The sequence below is a fragment of the Alnus glutinosa genome, chromosome 5, assembly GCF_958979055.1.
Source record: "Alnus glutinosa chromosome 5, dhAlnGlut1.1, whole genome shotgun sequence".
NCBI classification, from domain to species: Eukaryota; Viridiplantae; Streptophyta; class Magnoliopsida; order Fagales; family Betulaceae; genus Alnus; species Alnus glutinosa.
In genome coordinates this window covers 32,976,050-32,991,984 of record NC_084890.1, presented here as the reverse complement: position 1 = coordinate 32,991,984, position 15,935 = coordinate 32,976,050, and the positions used below count along the sequence as shown (strand labels likewise).

At 38.1% G+C, this 15,935-nt stretch overlaps 1 protein-coding gene across 3 annotated transcripts; it reads right to left on the bottom strand.

Moving 5' to 3' along the window:
• Positions 1–13,657: 13,657 nt before the first annotated feature.
• Positions 13,658–15,393, bottom strand: LOC133868659 (plasma membrane-associated cation-binding protein 1). 3 transcript variants are annotated; one of them, XM_062305597.1, is made up of 5 exons: positions 15,260–15,393; positions 14,905–15,037; positions 14,648–14,737; positions 14,447–14,531; positions 13,658–14,300 (listed from the first exon to the last, which is right to left on the bottom strand). In XM_062305597.1, the coding sequence occupies exons 2-5, from the start codon at positions 15,010–15,012 to the stop codon at positions 13,975–13,977; spliced, it is 609 nt and encodes a 202-aa protein (XP_062161581.1). In that variant the 5' UTR covers positions 15,013–15,037; positions 15,260–15,393; the 3' UTR covers positions 13,658–13,974. The 3 variants fall into 3 exon arrangements, with proteins under 3 accessions (XP_062161581.1, XP_062161580.1, XP_062161582.1); XM_062305596.1 differs by having other exon boundaries at positions 15,210–15,361; XM_062305598.1 differs by having other exon boundaries at positions 15,182–15,344.
• Positions 15,394–15,935: the final 542 nt, after the last annotated feature.

Genomic DNA, 15,935 nt, shown 5'->3' with positions numbered 1-15,935 from the left:
GAATCACTCTTCAATCTTCATTATGAGTTATATGGTCTCCTTAAACACCCATGGATCAAAATGCAAGTCAGGAACCGTTCGGAGGATCAAGAAGCACTGTACATAACTTTGCCAAATTTCTACCACGGATTCTCATGTTCTTAATAAAATTGTAAGAACCTCTTTGGAAAGAGACAAAGGCCAAATATATCCTACATGATTTTATTTGTAATCATTTTATTTATATTGAATAAATGGTGATAGTAGTATTTACTATTTAGTATTTAGAATTGAATATTGAATGGCCAAATATTTGATAAAAAAAAAAAAAACTGAAAAGATTCAACAATATATTAAAACCGGTTATCCGATTAATGACCGGTTTTTAATAACCGGATAATCAGCGGTTGCAGTTGCGGTTATGACCAAATAACCGCAACCGGTTATACACCCCTAACATCAATTGCTTGGAAATTGAAAAAAAATAGATTTTTATTTTTTATTGCGTTTTCAAATTACAATTTTTTTTTTTAAATGCAATTTTAAACAATTCATTATTTAAGATTTAGTTTAAATAATGAAAATATTAGCAAAATTTAATATATAAAAAAAAATTAAAAACAAACATAAAATATATAAAAAAACAATAAAAAGAAGACAAAAAAGAAAGGGACAAACGCAGAGCTAGTCGGGATACCCCCTTTGGCCAATAAAGGGTGGTGAGCTGTAGGGGTGAGATAACCGCCATCTAATAACCATCTGCTAACTGCCTATAACCGCTAACCATAAAACCACAAAATCGTTAAAACCGCTTTAAAAATCGCAAACCGCCTTATATGGGCGGTTAGAGGTTTTTACAAAGGCAGTTAGCAGTTATAACCGCTAACCGCCTTTATATATATATATTATTTTTACATAAAATGACATTGTATTAATTAACAAAACGCATAGCCCATTCGTATCTTCAAGCTCTTCCAGCTGGAGCCAGCTGTAATCACATTTCCCACACATGCCTAGACTGCTCGTTGACCCCAACTGTCTCGCACTACTCTTCTTATGACTCATGCTACCATACATCTCCATCCTTCCTATAGCTTCCTTCATGCCCTTCCTTCCCTATGCTATGCAATGGTCATCTTCTTCATTCCTTATGATCTGCACCTTTAACCATTACAGAAGTCATATGCGAGAATTGCAGCTTCATGATGTTCTCGTTGTCTTTATCTATCATGGGAATCTACCTGCTCAAGAAGTTCCCTATTCCCTACGGTATATCTTTCTTTTCTTTTTTTAATGAATCTTTCAACATCTGAAATAAATATATTTTTGCCATTCTTTTTATCGATTCCCATCCCATCAGATAAATCCATCCATCAATATTCTCTCCTCCAAAGAGCCTCGATCTTTTCCTTCAGCTCATTTTCTAGTACTTTTAGAAGCTCATTTACTTATTCTACAGCCTTTTCATGCATGTTCTTTCTTTTTGCCCCAGCAAGCTAATAAATAAATAAATAAATAACGGTTAACGGTTAAAAATAACCGCTAACCGCCTGCTAACTGCTAGGCGGTTATAGTTAGCGGTTTTAGCCAATAACCGCAACTGCATTTTCACCCCTAGTGAGCTGAACCACCACCTCCTCTAGTTTAGTGGTGATTGAACCACCCTTTTTTTGCAATGAAATAAGACGTTCAGTTAGGATGAAGGAGTGGGAGTAAGCACTAATTGGTGCAACGAGGAGAAGAGGAAGGGATCATCAAGTCAATTTAGCGCCTCAATTAATTGGGTGATAATTAAGCTGGTCAATGTCTTCTTGAGGAGGGTTCATGCCTTCATGGTGGGTGAGGAGTTTAGGGTTAGAAGGGTAAGGGGAGAAGAGAAAACAGGTAGAGGAGCTTATAAGTAGACACATATTTTTCCTTTTTAATATAAGGGTTAAATACCTTATTAGTACCTAAGTTTTAAGCGTTTTTAAATTTAGTGCTTGAGTTTTCATTTGTATCATAAGTTATACCTGAATTAGGAGTAAAAATCCATTTCGTTCCTCTATTAAATTTTTCGTTTAAATTTTAACGGCTCGCCACGTGTCAACTGCTGAGGTTGACACGTGGCATTATATATATATAAAAAAATCTTTAAAAAATAATTAAAAATTAAAAAAATTGAAAAAAAGGGGATGGCTGGCAACCTCCATTTTGGCCAAGCTACCCCCTTGGCCAATTTGGGGTGGTCGTAGGGTGGTTTGGCCACCCCATGGCAGAAAAAAAAAAAAAAAAAAAAAATATATATATATATATATATATATATATATATATATATATATATATATATGGCCAAGCCAGCCCCCCAATGGGCAAACCCTCTTCTTTTTTTTACATTATTATTATTATTATTATTATTATGGGTTTTGGCCTTTAAAGGTGGCCGAACCACCCCCTAGGGCCACAGGGGGTGGTTCAACCAACCCTAGACTGGCCGGCCTGGGGTGGTTCGGCCACCCCCATGGGCAAACCCTCAAATTTCTTTTGATGGGTTTTGGCCCATGGGGGTGGTTCGGCCACCCTAGACCGGCCAAAGGGGTGATTGAGCCACCCCCTTGGCCAAAATGGCCACCCCCATGGTGGCCAAGGGGGGTGGCTGAGCCACCCTTCTTCTTTCTTTTCATTTTTTTTTTTAAATCTTTTTTTTTTAAAAAAATTATTATTTTATTATTTTTAATTATTTTTTAAAGATTTTTATTTTTATTTTTATATAGTGCCACATGTCAACCTCAACTGTTGACACATGGCAAGCCGTTAAAATTTGGACGGAAAATCTAACAGATGTACCAAATGAGTTTTTACTCCTAATTCAGGTACCAGCTATGATACAAATGAAAACTCAGGAACCAAATTTAAAAACGCTCAAAACTCAGGTATCAATGAGGTATTTAACCGTTAATATAATGAAATATTATTCTGCTTAAAAAAAATTGTAAATTATCAAGTAGGCCAACTGGCCACGACACCTTGACCATATAATTTTTCTCATTGAAAATTAAATGACTAGTTGACATGTTTGTACCTTGTCGTGTGGAATTGTTGTTACTTTAGGCACAAAAATATAGACTAGTTAAAGGGGCATACTAATATGTGAAAGAGATTGTAAACTGAGGGTAATTTTCTTAATATTTCATTGAACAATATACATAGTATTTATGCTAGTTTTACATACTATTACATATAGAAAGAATCGCTACAATAAGAATCAAATTGTGAGAATTATGGGATGATGTTGCTGGGATAAATAGAGAAGGAAAGTCTTTCCTTAGGTGTGCTATGATTCCAGGATGTGTGGCTTACGTCTATGGAGTGATATCCGTGGACAGCAAGTCAAAGATAGACTTGCTGATTTATGCCTCGGGGAGTTGCCTTGCAGGGAAGAGATACACGCGTGATAGGCTGCATGCAACTGTCTTGATATGTTGCCTTTTACATCACGCTTGATTGGATGATTAACGTGATGTATGGCTGCATGAGATATCCTGGGATCCTGTTGAGCTCCATTGGAGACAATTGTTATTGCAGCTGTTTCATGAGGTTTAACATCCCCCTGCAAGCTGACAGGAGATGGAGTCACTGTCAGCTTGGACTGTAAAAAGAGAAACCGTGCAGTAGACAACCCTTTAGTGAAAATATTGACAATTTCGTCAACCGTGGCAACGAAGGAGATGGAGATATCTTTGTACAAGACCTTTTCACGCACAAAGTGGAGTCCACTTCAATGTGCTTCGTACAAGCATGATATACCGGAGTGAAGGCCAAAGCCAACGCACTAACATTGTCACACTAGACTACAAGAGCAAGAGAGAAAGGTATCCGGAGTTCACAAAGGAGCATGTGTAACCAGAAGAGTTCAGCTGTAACGATGGCCAAGGACCGAAACTCGGCCTCCACACGACCGGTTGCTTCTTGGCACTCCAGGAGATAAGGCAACCACCAAGATACACAACAAAACCAGATGTGGAGTGCTGATCATCCCTGTTGCCTGCCCAATCAAAGTCACATAAGGCATTGAGTTGCAGATTGGACTTGGTGTAGGTGAGGCCATGTGTCAAAGAATTCTTGAGAAATCGCAGGACACGTTTAACTGCGAACCAGTGAGTAAAAGTCGAATGATGTAAGTGCTGATAGAGCTGGTTCACGGAATAGGCAATATTCGGATGAGTGAGGGTACAATATTGCAAAGCCCCAACCACACTGCGATATTCAGAGACATCAAGCAGAGCTTCACCATCATAACGAGAGAGCTTGGAGCTGGCTGCACAGGGAGACTTGGCAGGCTTAGCGTCGGCCATATGAGTGCGGTGAAAAAGATCAGCCACATACTTGGATTGGCAGAGATGGAGGCCAGTAGAGGTGCGAGAAACTTGGATCCCAAGGAAGTAGCTAAGCGGCCCCAAGTCTTTAACAGGGAATTCCTGTTGAAGTCTATCAATGAGTGCACCGATGAGATGAGAGTGAGTTTCTGTCACGATAATGTCATCAACGTAGATTAATAGGAAAAGCTTCATAGAACCAGATATAAAATTGAAAAGAGAGGTGTCAACTAGAGACACAGTAAAGCCAAGGTCCAAGAGGAATGTGGACAACCGAGTATATCAAGCTCGGGGAGCCTGTTTTAAGCTGTAGATAACTTTTATGTAATCTGCACACAAAGTCAGCACGGTGAGGGTCTACAAAACCACGGGGTTGCTCCATGTAAACTTCCTCAGTCAAGGATCCGTGAAGGAATGCTTGGAGATATCAAGCTGGTGGATGGGCCACTCAAAGTGAACGGCTAAAGCAAGCATAAGGCGGATAGTGGCAGGCTTAATAACGGGACTAAATGTCTCGATGTAGTCAATGCCAGATTGCTGCTTAAAGCCTTTAGCCACCAATCGGGCTTTAAAACATTCAACAAAACCATCAGCATGCCTCTTAATCTTATAGACTCACTTGTTGTGGATAACATGGCAATGAGGGGGCCTAGGACAGAGAGTCCAAGTGCAATTGGAAACAAGAGCCTCAAATTCTGAACGCATGGAAGCTTGCCATCTGGGATCAACAGCAGCCTTGCTATAGCATGTAGGTTCAGTATCGGGTAGAATGGAGTGAAAACTAAGAAGAGGGCATTAGGTATGAAAAAGCTTGAAGTCAAGAAATTGCTTAGGCTTAAGGGACCCTGTGTGAGACCGAGTAGTGATAGAGGGAACATGCGGCTGAGCAGTGGGTAGAGAAGAAAGTGGTGCAGGTAGAGGAATGGTAGGGTGAGGCTCAGGTTCTGCAAGAGCAGAGACAGGGTCAGAAGAGATGATGGGGGCAGTAGGAGAGGAGAAGGGGGCTGGAGAAGGGGAGGCAGCTGCATCGGAAATGTGACTGTTATCAAGAGGCTAGGAGGGAATAGCATGTGGGGAAAAGGGTATCAATGTTTGGGGAGGCTAATAGAGAGGTAGTGGCATTAGGGACAGAGGCTACAGGTGTCAGTAGCTTAGTAGCAATAACAGGTAAATGAGAGAAAAGTAAAGAGAAAGGAAGACTAAACTCACCATTAGCAGCTAGCTGAGATGGTAAGGGAGTAATGGCAGGATCCTTAGCTGGAAAGAAGCCTCATCAAAGATTACATGGCGGGAAAGGTAGGCCTTGTTGGTGACAAGGTCGAAGCACTTGTAGCTAGCATACTGGTAGCCTAGAAATATGAAAGGCTTGGATTGGTATTCAAGTTTGAGATGACTATAGGGCCGTAGTAAAGGATAACACAAACACCCAAACACTTTAAATCTGCTATAGTCAGGGGACTTGTTATACAACTTCTCATAGGATGAAATGTGTTTAAGGGTTGCAGTGGGTAGTCTATTGATGATGTATAAGGCAGTGAGGAAAGAATCCACCCAATATTTGTTGGATAAGTGAGCATGGGCTAGACGAGTGAGGCCAGTTTCCAAGATATGTCGCAGCTTCGTCTCGGCAAGACCATTATGGGAGAAGTATAGGGGTAGGTTTTTCGAAAAACAATTCCGCGTTGAAGTAAGAAAGATTGGAATTGGTGAGAGGTGAATTCACCTCCATCATCAAATTGCAGTTGTTTTATGGTTGTAGAAAATTGATTTTCTACAAGGTTTTTGAATTGGACAAATGCTGCAAAAGTTTCAGATTTAGTATGGAGTGGATAAATCCATGAGAACCAAGAGAAATCATCCACAAAAAGGGCATAATACTTGTAGCCGCTCATAGATGGAATTGGTGAGGTCCATATATCAGAATGCACTAATTCAAGTGGAGAATGAGAGATACGGGTAGAGGGATGAAATGGCAATTTAGTTGCTTTCCCAAATTGACAAGAAGCACAAACAGAATTTTTATTGATATTGGAATCATAAACAAACACAGGTAACTTATTACTTTGGACCACTCTAGTTACAACTTCAGTAAATGGGTGTCCTGATCTAAAGTGCCAGACTAGGGGAGTGGTTTTTATTCCTAGGGTTGCTGTGAAGGCCTTGCTACCTTTGTGGGACTTCTTGCCAAGCTGAAGAGGGCACATATAACACCCCAAAAATTTTATCAATATTTTTGGACCTAAAAGAATAATATATATATATATATATATTTAGAAGAAGAAGAAGAAAATTTTATCTCTTTCAATTTATTATACAAAATTATTCTATGGGTTCTCTTTTACTCTTGTTAGTGTAGCCCATGATTTATAATGGTCCTTATTTTTGTTTGCTGACCCAATTTGGCTAAGGCCATAAAAAGCCTATGAGATAAAACATTATTATCCTTTGACACCCATGTGGCAATAAAATGAGAAGCTTGTTAAAAAAAAAGGGGCCGAAAACCATTGACACGTGGTTTAATTTTTTTTTCTGAGGATTCAAAACCTCATATCTCTCTCGCAGACCCCCTTACACGTTGTAGAGAAAGCCTTGCCACTTTTCCATTATAAGGCTAAAAACCATTGACACTTTGCTAAAGCCATCTGACCCCTCTCGCCACATTTCAGTCCAAACAATTACATGTTGAGCTCATGCATCGCCCTTTAAGCCACGATAGCTTCCTTCTTCCCCTATTTAATCACCCTTCTCGCCATGCTTCAAGGCATCGGCAGAAATTCAAATCCTCAGCTCACTTTTGAAATCTCAACCTAGCAGGTATCCCTTCTTCTCTGTTTTCTTTTGTAAAAGCTTTTGTGATTGTTTTCTGGTGATTCGGAGTATTATGGTTTTGAGAATTTTCTGAATAAAATCAAATGAGTTGTTGTTGAGTTTGAAGCTTAAATTTTGATGATGGGTTTCGGTTATTTTGGCTTTTGGGTACTAAGTTTCTTGTAATTATTATCTTTTATTTTTTCTCCTTGTTTTGGTTGGACGCCCCCCCCCCCCCCCCCTTTGTGTCTCTTTTCGTTCCCCTGCTTTCTTTCTTCCCTCTTCTTGTTCTTTTCCTTTTTCTTAGAGAGAGTTGAGATGAGGGAGGGATTGAGAAGCAGAGAAGGGAGGGGGAAGACCGGCCGAGAGAGGGAAGTGGGGAAGGGAGAAGACCCAGCCGGTGGGCTAGCCACTGGACTGGGCGGACAGTAACGCCGGGCCGACAGACCGCGGCCCCGCTCCGGCGATGCCACCGGAGGGCATTTTTCGACGACTTCTGGGTCCTCATAGATTAAGAAATATGTTCCCTGTGAGTATTAATTTCTGGATTTTTGATTTTTGGGTTTAGGGTGGAAAATTTAGGAGGAGAATTTTCTGATTTTCGGTGAAGAAGAGGGAGACTACCGGGTATTGAAATTTCTAAAAAATTTCTAGATTGTGTTCATGGTAGAGGAACTAATTGAGATGGAAAATTTCTGAGTTTTGTAGTCTTAATTTGGATTGTTAGGTGATTCAGATTCTAGTAAAATTTTAGGTTCTTATTTGTTCATATTGGTGTTTGATTGTGTGAAATCTTTTGGCTTGTTTTGTGGTATTTTAGAAAACTTGGTAAATTGCTAAAACTAACGTGTAAATACTATTTTGGTTCCAAAATATTCATTTCTTTTGATTTAGGATGCTTTCTAGTTTATCCTTAAAACTATTATATAGAATATGAGTGAGTGTCTTTTAATTGATGGGTAGTAAAATTTTTGAGTTGTTTGTGTATAAACTTTTTTTTTAGAAACCGTAAGGGTGTGGGATTTTTGGCTTATTATTTGATATGATTATGATAGTTTAATTGAAATTCTTCTCTGACTGTTTCCTTTTCTTGAGAATAGGATTTGTTAAATATTCAATTTCAAATACATGCTTCTGTGAATAGTTTCAATATTGACTATGGAAGTCTGAGTTGGGTTATAGTATTGAGACATTGTTGTGATAACTTGTACTATTCACTATCCACGTACAATGTTACTCAACCTAAACAAAATGTTCTTAAACAAAATATTACTCCTTAATAGCACCAAATAGAAGATACCCCACAAATAGTGGTATGTTTTCATGGTCTACTCATTATGTAGAGTTGCTATGAATGGCCAATAAAGATTTAGTTCCTCTTCCCTTAAAAATTTATTCAGTTGCTAATGACCAAATGGTTAATAATTCCGTTTCTATAATTCATGTCCGATTTGGTATTTTGGAAAAAGAAGAGTCAACTAAACAAAGGTGACCAATAACTCTAGTAAAAAGGATTATATAATTTACTAAAATTTAATTATATGTTGCTAAAAACATTTCTGCATAGACAAGTGATGCGATGACCCCATGTGTGATAGATTAGAAATTTTAAATTGTATTTTGGATACATGACTCTACCTTAATGTCATATGCACCCAATTTGATCATTTCTCAAAGATATCCTCTAAAAACCTATTCTATTTTTGTGATCTAATCTAGGAAGGAGGTACTAGTGCAATCAAATAGCACCAGGTAAGGGAACACAACTTTATAATCCCGACGATATTTTAAATAAAACATTTTTAAAAGGAAAACGTTGGGAATTTTCAAAAGACTATTTTACTTGAATATTATTTGTTCTATGAAATAATGAATATGTTACCTATGAACCACACGAATGAATGAGAAGACCATGGTATGAATGAAGATGATGATGAGATTATGATTATCAAAATATATATATATATTACATGTGCACTATATAAACAAGATGATGAAACTATGATTCAGTTACATGAATGTATGTTTTATATGCATCACATAAAGTTTAATCTCACGGCACCATAATGATGTGATCCAGATCTTATAATGATGATGATGGGTAGCAGGGCAACCACACCAAAAGTGTGGGGCTATTGGCCGGGGGGTTCTCACCTAGGGAGCTTCCTAACCCAGCAACTCTCCCCTGTGACGACAGGATGAGCCTATGGGTCCTTCGGGATCGGTCCTATGGACAAGCCTAACGTGCACCGCTTATGGTACAAATGCGGAAGTGGGCCAGTGGTAGATAAAACTTACACACTATAAATGATGATTATATATGCACATTTCTTATTGATACTGATACTTCTATATGTGAACTCTAAAAATTTCAAATTTATAAACTAAATTTTTATATTGTATCTTATGTTTTGTTGTGTTACTTACTGAGTTGTCGAACTCACCCCTTACTCTTATAATTCTTTTCAGATGGCGCTTCACATCATTATCCTCATAGCGGGCATACTCATAAGGGTCGCTACCTATGATGATTCACAGTTCTAGCCCATTGATGCTGATAAATGGGTTTAAGTTTGTTTCGATAGCCTGTGATCATAGGGTTTAGTCAGGAACTATTTTTTTTTTTTTTATTTATTTATTTATTTTTTTTATGTATAGTTAATGACACTGCAAGTCCGGACTACTTTGGAGGTAGAAGTTCCCCCCAAGCAATAGTACATAGATCGGGCTGATTTTTTGTATATGAACAATGTTTTTTTTTTAGATTCCTGACTTATTTGTATTAACTGAAATGTTACTAAAATATATATGAAATTATGAGTATTAATCTACATCTTGTGATTATTGCCCTTTTTCTTTAAATGAATTTGTGGATGATTTTATTTTTCTCAAGTTCACGTATCCCCTTATATCCCAAAACGGGGGCGTGACAGCACATGTCATTCTCACTCTTCCCTTCCAGCAGGAGTGCTTGAGTCTGCAAGTCAATAAAGTAAAAGTGAGATGCTATCAAAATGAAATAGTAGTGATTGTCAAGGCAGAATCTTTGAATGGACACAAGAATGGCAGCTGCCTTAGGGCACTGCATGACATTTTTAAGAATGAAATCAGATTGTGAAGAGGAGAGGGTGGTAGAACCGTTATTGGCTATAGCAAGTGTGGACCCATTGCTGACTGCAATGGCTTCAAAATTATGGAACAGTTGCTGCACATGGAGATTGTTCAGATCATGTGTAATATGTGCATTGGCCGCACTATCAGCATACCACTCTTGGTCTTCATAAGCATTGGTGGTATGGGCAGCCATGGCATGCAATTGAGAAGGTGGATGCCTGCCTTGGAAAGCATGATCCATTCGATGATAGCAATCGAGGGCATTGTGGCTCAGTTTGCCACATATCTGGCAGGGAGTCCGAGGACCTTGGGGTGCAGGGAACCTGTTCTCTGAGGCAAAGTGAATCCGAGGAGCAGGAAACCTGGGTAATGTAGAGAATCTGGAAGGAGCTGAGTACCTAGAAGGTGGTGGTATTGCATTGTACCTCTAAGTCGGAGCTTGAGCAGCACCTTCAAATCGAGAACCAAAATTTATGGATGAAAATTTGGAAAATGATGATCCACGGGTCTTTGGAGAAAAGGATCGAGAATTAGGCTTGTGATGTAGTAAGGCATAGGTGGAGGTATCTACCAACTTGGATTGTTGGTGGTTGAGAAAAGTCTCATGATTGATGAGTTCATCTTGAAAGTCCTCAAGGCTTAAGGTTTTGTCTCGGGTCATAATGGAAAAGGAAGTAATGAAATTGTTGAAGGATGGGTTGAGTCCATTGGTTAGATAAGTGATCAAATCCTCATCAGGAATCGGCTTATCAGGAACAGCTAGTTGATCTGAAAATTCTTTAGCAGTTTGAACATAATCTGAACAGGTCTTAGAGCCTTGATGAAGACTTTGCAATTGCTTCTTTAGGTTAGCAATCCAGGATTTGGATTGATTGTCAAACTGGTTGGCTAGAGCTGTCCAAACCTGCCGGGAAGTGTCAAGTCCATAGATGGTTGAAAGCACCTTTTTGGATAAGGTGATGTTGATCCAACTTAGGATCGTCCGATCTTTTCTTTGCCAGATTGTGAATTCAGGATTGAGTACATGTGTACCATCATTAGCAGGCAGAAACTTGAGAGGGCATGGGTTGGATCCATCAATGATCCCCAAGGAGTCTGTACTGTGCAGGATAAGAAGGAATTGGGTAAGCCAACTAAGATAGTTGGGTCCTTCAAGTTTTTCATGGAAAGTAAGGTTTGGTGAGGGTAGGCTCGGTATGGCAGTGGGAATTGCTGCAACGGGTATTGCAATAGTGGTGGTGTCAGCAGATGAGGTGGTGGCCATTTCAGATGAGTGAAGGATCGGTTGTTGTGGGCGTATGCCTAGTGTTGCTCTGATACCATGAAAGAGATTGTAAACTGAGGGTAACAATATACAGAGTATTTATGCTAGTTTTACATATTGTTACATATAGAAAGAATCGCTCCAATAAGAATCAAATTGTGAGAATTGCGGGATGATGTTGCTGGGATAAACAAAGAAGGAAAGTCTTTCCTTAGGTGTGCTATGATTCTACGATGTGCGGCTTACGTCTATGGAGTGATATCCATGGATAGCAAGTCAGAGATAGACTTGCTGATTTATGCCTTGGGGAGTTGCCTTGCAGGGAAGAGATACACGCGTGATAGGCTGCATGCAACTGTCTTGATATGTTGCCTTTTACATCACGCTTGATTGGATGATTAGCATGATGTGTGGCTGCATGAGATATCTCGGGATCTTGTTGAGCTCCATTGGAGTCAGTTGTTATTGCAGTTGTGTCATGAGGTTTAACAATATGAAAAGTGAGTTTGAAGCAAATCAACAATAATTAAGCTGTCTAGATTTACATAAATTTGGACAGTTTAAAAGAGCAAGTTGTAAGTTTATTCACCTTAAACAACCTAAAATATCGAACTTCCTGCTTCAAGCAACTGATTCTCGCATCCCTTTAATCCTAAGCAGAATTTCATAAAAAATTGAAGCCTCGTATAAGAGGATCTCTTGCCAAATTTCAAAACGCATTGGAAAGTCTTTTGGCTAGATATGGCTGCTTGGTTGCTGCCCAGGCCAACACCCTTGACGCCAAAATTGCGAAGCCTCTTTTAATAACAAACGGATCCTCCATTTTAACTGGAATGAAGAGAAGCCAGTCCCTTGTAATATAAGGGGTAAAATTATTTAAAAAATAAAATGACAATTTTACTCATTTTATAAGGGACCGACTCATCTCCATTTCAGTTGAAATAAAGAGGATCCATTTCCCTTTTAATAAGCTTTGTAATTCTTTATGCTTACCATTCAATTAAGGATGTCACAGAATTTCAAGACTCATGCTTGGAAGTTTGATGTGTGGGAAATAGGTTTTTTTTTTTTTTTAAATAAAAAAATAAAAAATCCGCAGAATTGCTAAAACAATCCAATTTCTTGCATGCCTTTGTTTTTTATTTTTGTATACAATGTCTATGTGCTTGATTTATTCGTGGAGGAAAACTTCTCTTACAGCACCCATATCACTTTGTATAATTATGCAGTAAATATTAATTTACTGCTAGAAAAGTTATCTCACCCTTCTAAAACTTCATGCATTGAACATTTGAGCATTGCAAAACAGTCTTTTACATGACGTCATCGCACCATATATTGTTTTGTTCCTTCTATATTCTCTGTATATATATACTTCTCATTTTAATTTTAGTCATTAACTCAAAATTAACTGAAACTTGTACATAAATTAAAGATGCGCACACACAAAAAAAAAATGTAAAAATACTTTTTTTTTTTAAATGTTAAATAATACTATGAATATTTTCCATCATTATGATAGACACCTAATTCTGAAGATCAATAAAATTGGATTTTCTTCCTCTCTAGATATATATATATATATATATATATATATAGATATCTTAGTCTGACATTGATCATTATACTTTGGGGCAAAGTTTGCAACGCAGAAGCATTATAGAATAATGATATATATATATATATATATATATGGGTCATTTTTTTATTCTTTTAAATTGATGTGGTTTTTAAAATTATTATTAAATTTAAGATTTGATTCAATAATAATTCTAAAAGTCTTATCAACTCTAGTAATAAAAAGATAGTTTATACCATTGCTTTTAGTAATCACGAAATTGTATTTGATGAAGATGGTTCAAGAAGATATACTCTAGGGAATCTACAGAATATTGATCTAATAGAAAAAGAGTATTGTTACGTATTTTTCATACTTATTTATCATGCACCTATTTGATAGGGCGACGTCTTTTAAGTAATTTCTTGGAGGAAAAAAAGAAGAAAAAAAGCCATTTTAAACGAGCATTACTCGATAGAAAAATGTTGCTTGAACAACTAATTATTATTATTATTTTTTCTTGGTGGGTTTTACGCTAGCTATTTGACTCCTCAACACAAGAGAGAGATCTAGAGAGAGTAAATCCAAACAAAGATAACTCCTCATCGGATCGATCGGAGGAGCATTCATGAGTTTTCATTAAATACTGAAAGAAGGAGATAGAGGAGGAGAGTATCCCCATCCCTTCTCCATATAATTATAAATAGAACATATTAATCACAAAGATTATACAATTAATTAAACAGGAAGCTTAAAAAGTCCACGAAAACAAATCCAAGAGATATTACAAGAAAAGGATGGAGATCATCAAAGAATAACAAATCATTGTTTTGCTTTTATATATAAATTTCTACACAAAGCTCCTTTGATTGAGGAAGTTGAGGTACTTGGGTTTGTCAAGGCTTTGGTGGTTCCGCTTCCTCCACCTTGACATGCGGCGGCTCCGTTGTATAAGCTGGTTCCGCTTTCTCAGCCTCCGCCGCCACTTCTATCTTCTCCAGTACCTTTTCCTCTTTCTTCTCTTCTTCAACAGCTACTATCTCCTTCTCTTTGCCACTTGCTTCTTCCTCGGTTGTTTTTGCCGCTTCCGGTGCCTGATCAACTTTCTCTTCTGTAACGATAAACGTTGAGACCTTTTCAAAAACAAACAACACTGGGCCTGGAACCAAAGCTGGCCCATACTTTGAAGATGCTTCAGATACTGGTTTGGATCCCGGAAACTCTGTACATGCATATATATATATATATATATATATAACGTGGTCAATATTAATAAGGAAGATTATACAAGTTTCAATGAAGAAAATTTACCCTTTGTTCTTCAAATAAAATCCAAGCAACCAACAACAAAATGATGATCATACGTACCAATTACCACGAGATCCTCTAGGAACTTATGAACTGCAACAGAGCTCTTCTTCAGTCCTGCCTCCTTGGGCTCCTTAACCAAAGTCTGTATAAGGTGAAAAATTTATGTTATAAGTTTGCTCTTTTCTTTTCTTCTTTCCATGCCACCATATTCTTTTTAACTTATTGCCTGTAGTTCCTGGGCTATAAATATAATCTAACCTTGATTTCTGCTGACGATGCCTCGTATATTTCAAGAACTTTAGGTTGAAGCTCAGTCTTCTTCTCTTCAAACTCCTTATTGATTTGCTCCTAAATGAAATACAGATATATATATATATATATATATATATATATATATATATATAAAATAGTCAGAATTTTTTTTTTCTCTATCCTTTAGATATGCATGTTTGAGGGTATGTATCAGAAGTTTTTGGGTTCTAATCTTTGGAGAAAGAAGAAACATAGTAACAAACCTTGGAGTCGTCGAAGGACTTGCAAGCCTCGGCAGCAGCCTTCTTGTTACCATTCTTGTCGAAAACCTTCTTGATCCTAGGGAGAACCTTTGATTTCCAGTAACCCATCTCGTTTCTCTATTCAACTAGCAGCCTAACAAAAAGAAGAGCAAAAAAAATCCAAAGACTCTCTGTAAGCAATGAAACTGACAAAAAAGTAAGCCTCTGGTATCTAAAAATATTTCTTTTTCTTTTTTTCCTCTTTATATAGAACGAAATTAAGAAGATGAACAAAAACCCCAGCTAAAACTGCAAAAGATCCATACAGGCCGGAGAACTTGATGAAGCTAAGAGAATCTGCCTCTCTCTTTCTTACTTGCTTGTAACTCCTTGTGTCTCTGTCGTGGCAACTGTGGTCTCCAATTGAAGTCCACCTCAATGCAACTGTTCCACCCAACTGTCCCCTCCAAATTAAGGCGCATAGAGCTAAACATATAGACATACTTCCTACCAGAAAACCCCCCCTGTTCCAATTTAATTACGAAAGAACCCACTTACACATTAGCCCGGCCCCTCTGTCGGCTAGTAGAAAAAAAAAATATGGATTGTATCATGCAGCCATGCAGGGCTTGAACCGACACATGGGATAGGAGAGTTAGATCTGTCAATGATTGACACGATTGAAAGCAATGGCTGTTTAGTAAATAAGCGAGGAACCTGAGGGGTATAGTAGGGAAGAAGGGTGGTGGTGGGGGGGAGATGACAGCTGGCAAACACAGCGATCATAGTCATAGGGGAGGTGGCAAACATCATGTGTGGGGTCCTTAATAGTTGCCGATCTGTAAGAAAAATGTTTGTTTCGTGATTTGGTATTCGGGTGCTGAAACGTCTCACGTGGCTTCGCTGGTAGTAGCAATTAATTAATCACGCCGTCAATGAGTTCGATCGAAGCATATATATCTGAAGAAGTAAATGTGGACAAAAATGGATGCCATTGAACGGTGTCCCAAGGCAGGCATACGCAGTACTTTGGAGGGAATGTAATAATTAAT

Excerpts from the sequence above, each read along its gene's own strand:
- LOC133868659 (XM_062305597.1), bottom strand. The coding sequence starts at position 15,012 with ATGGGTTACTGGAAATCAAAGGTTCTCCCTAGGATCAAGAAGGTTTTC. Across the intron at positions 14,532-14,647 it reads CATCGTCAGCAGAAATCAAG|ACTTTGGTTAAGGAGCCCAA; the intron begins GTTAGATTATAT and ends CACCTTATACAG. Across the intron at positions 14,301-14,446 it reads AGAGGATCTCGTGGTAATTG|AGTTTCCGGGATCCAAACCA; the intron begins GTACGTATGATC and ends ATGCATGTACAG.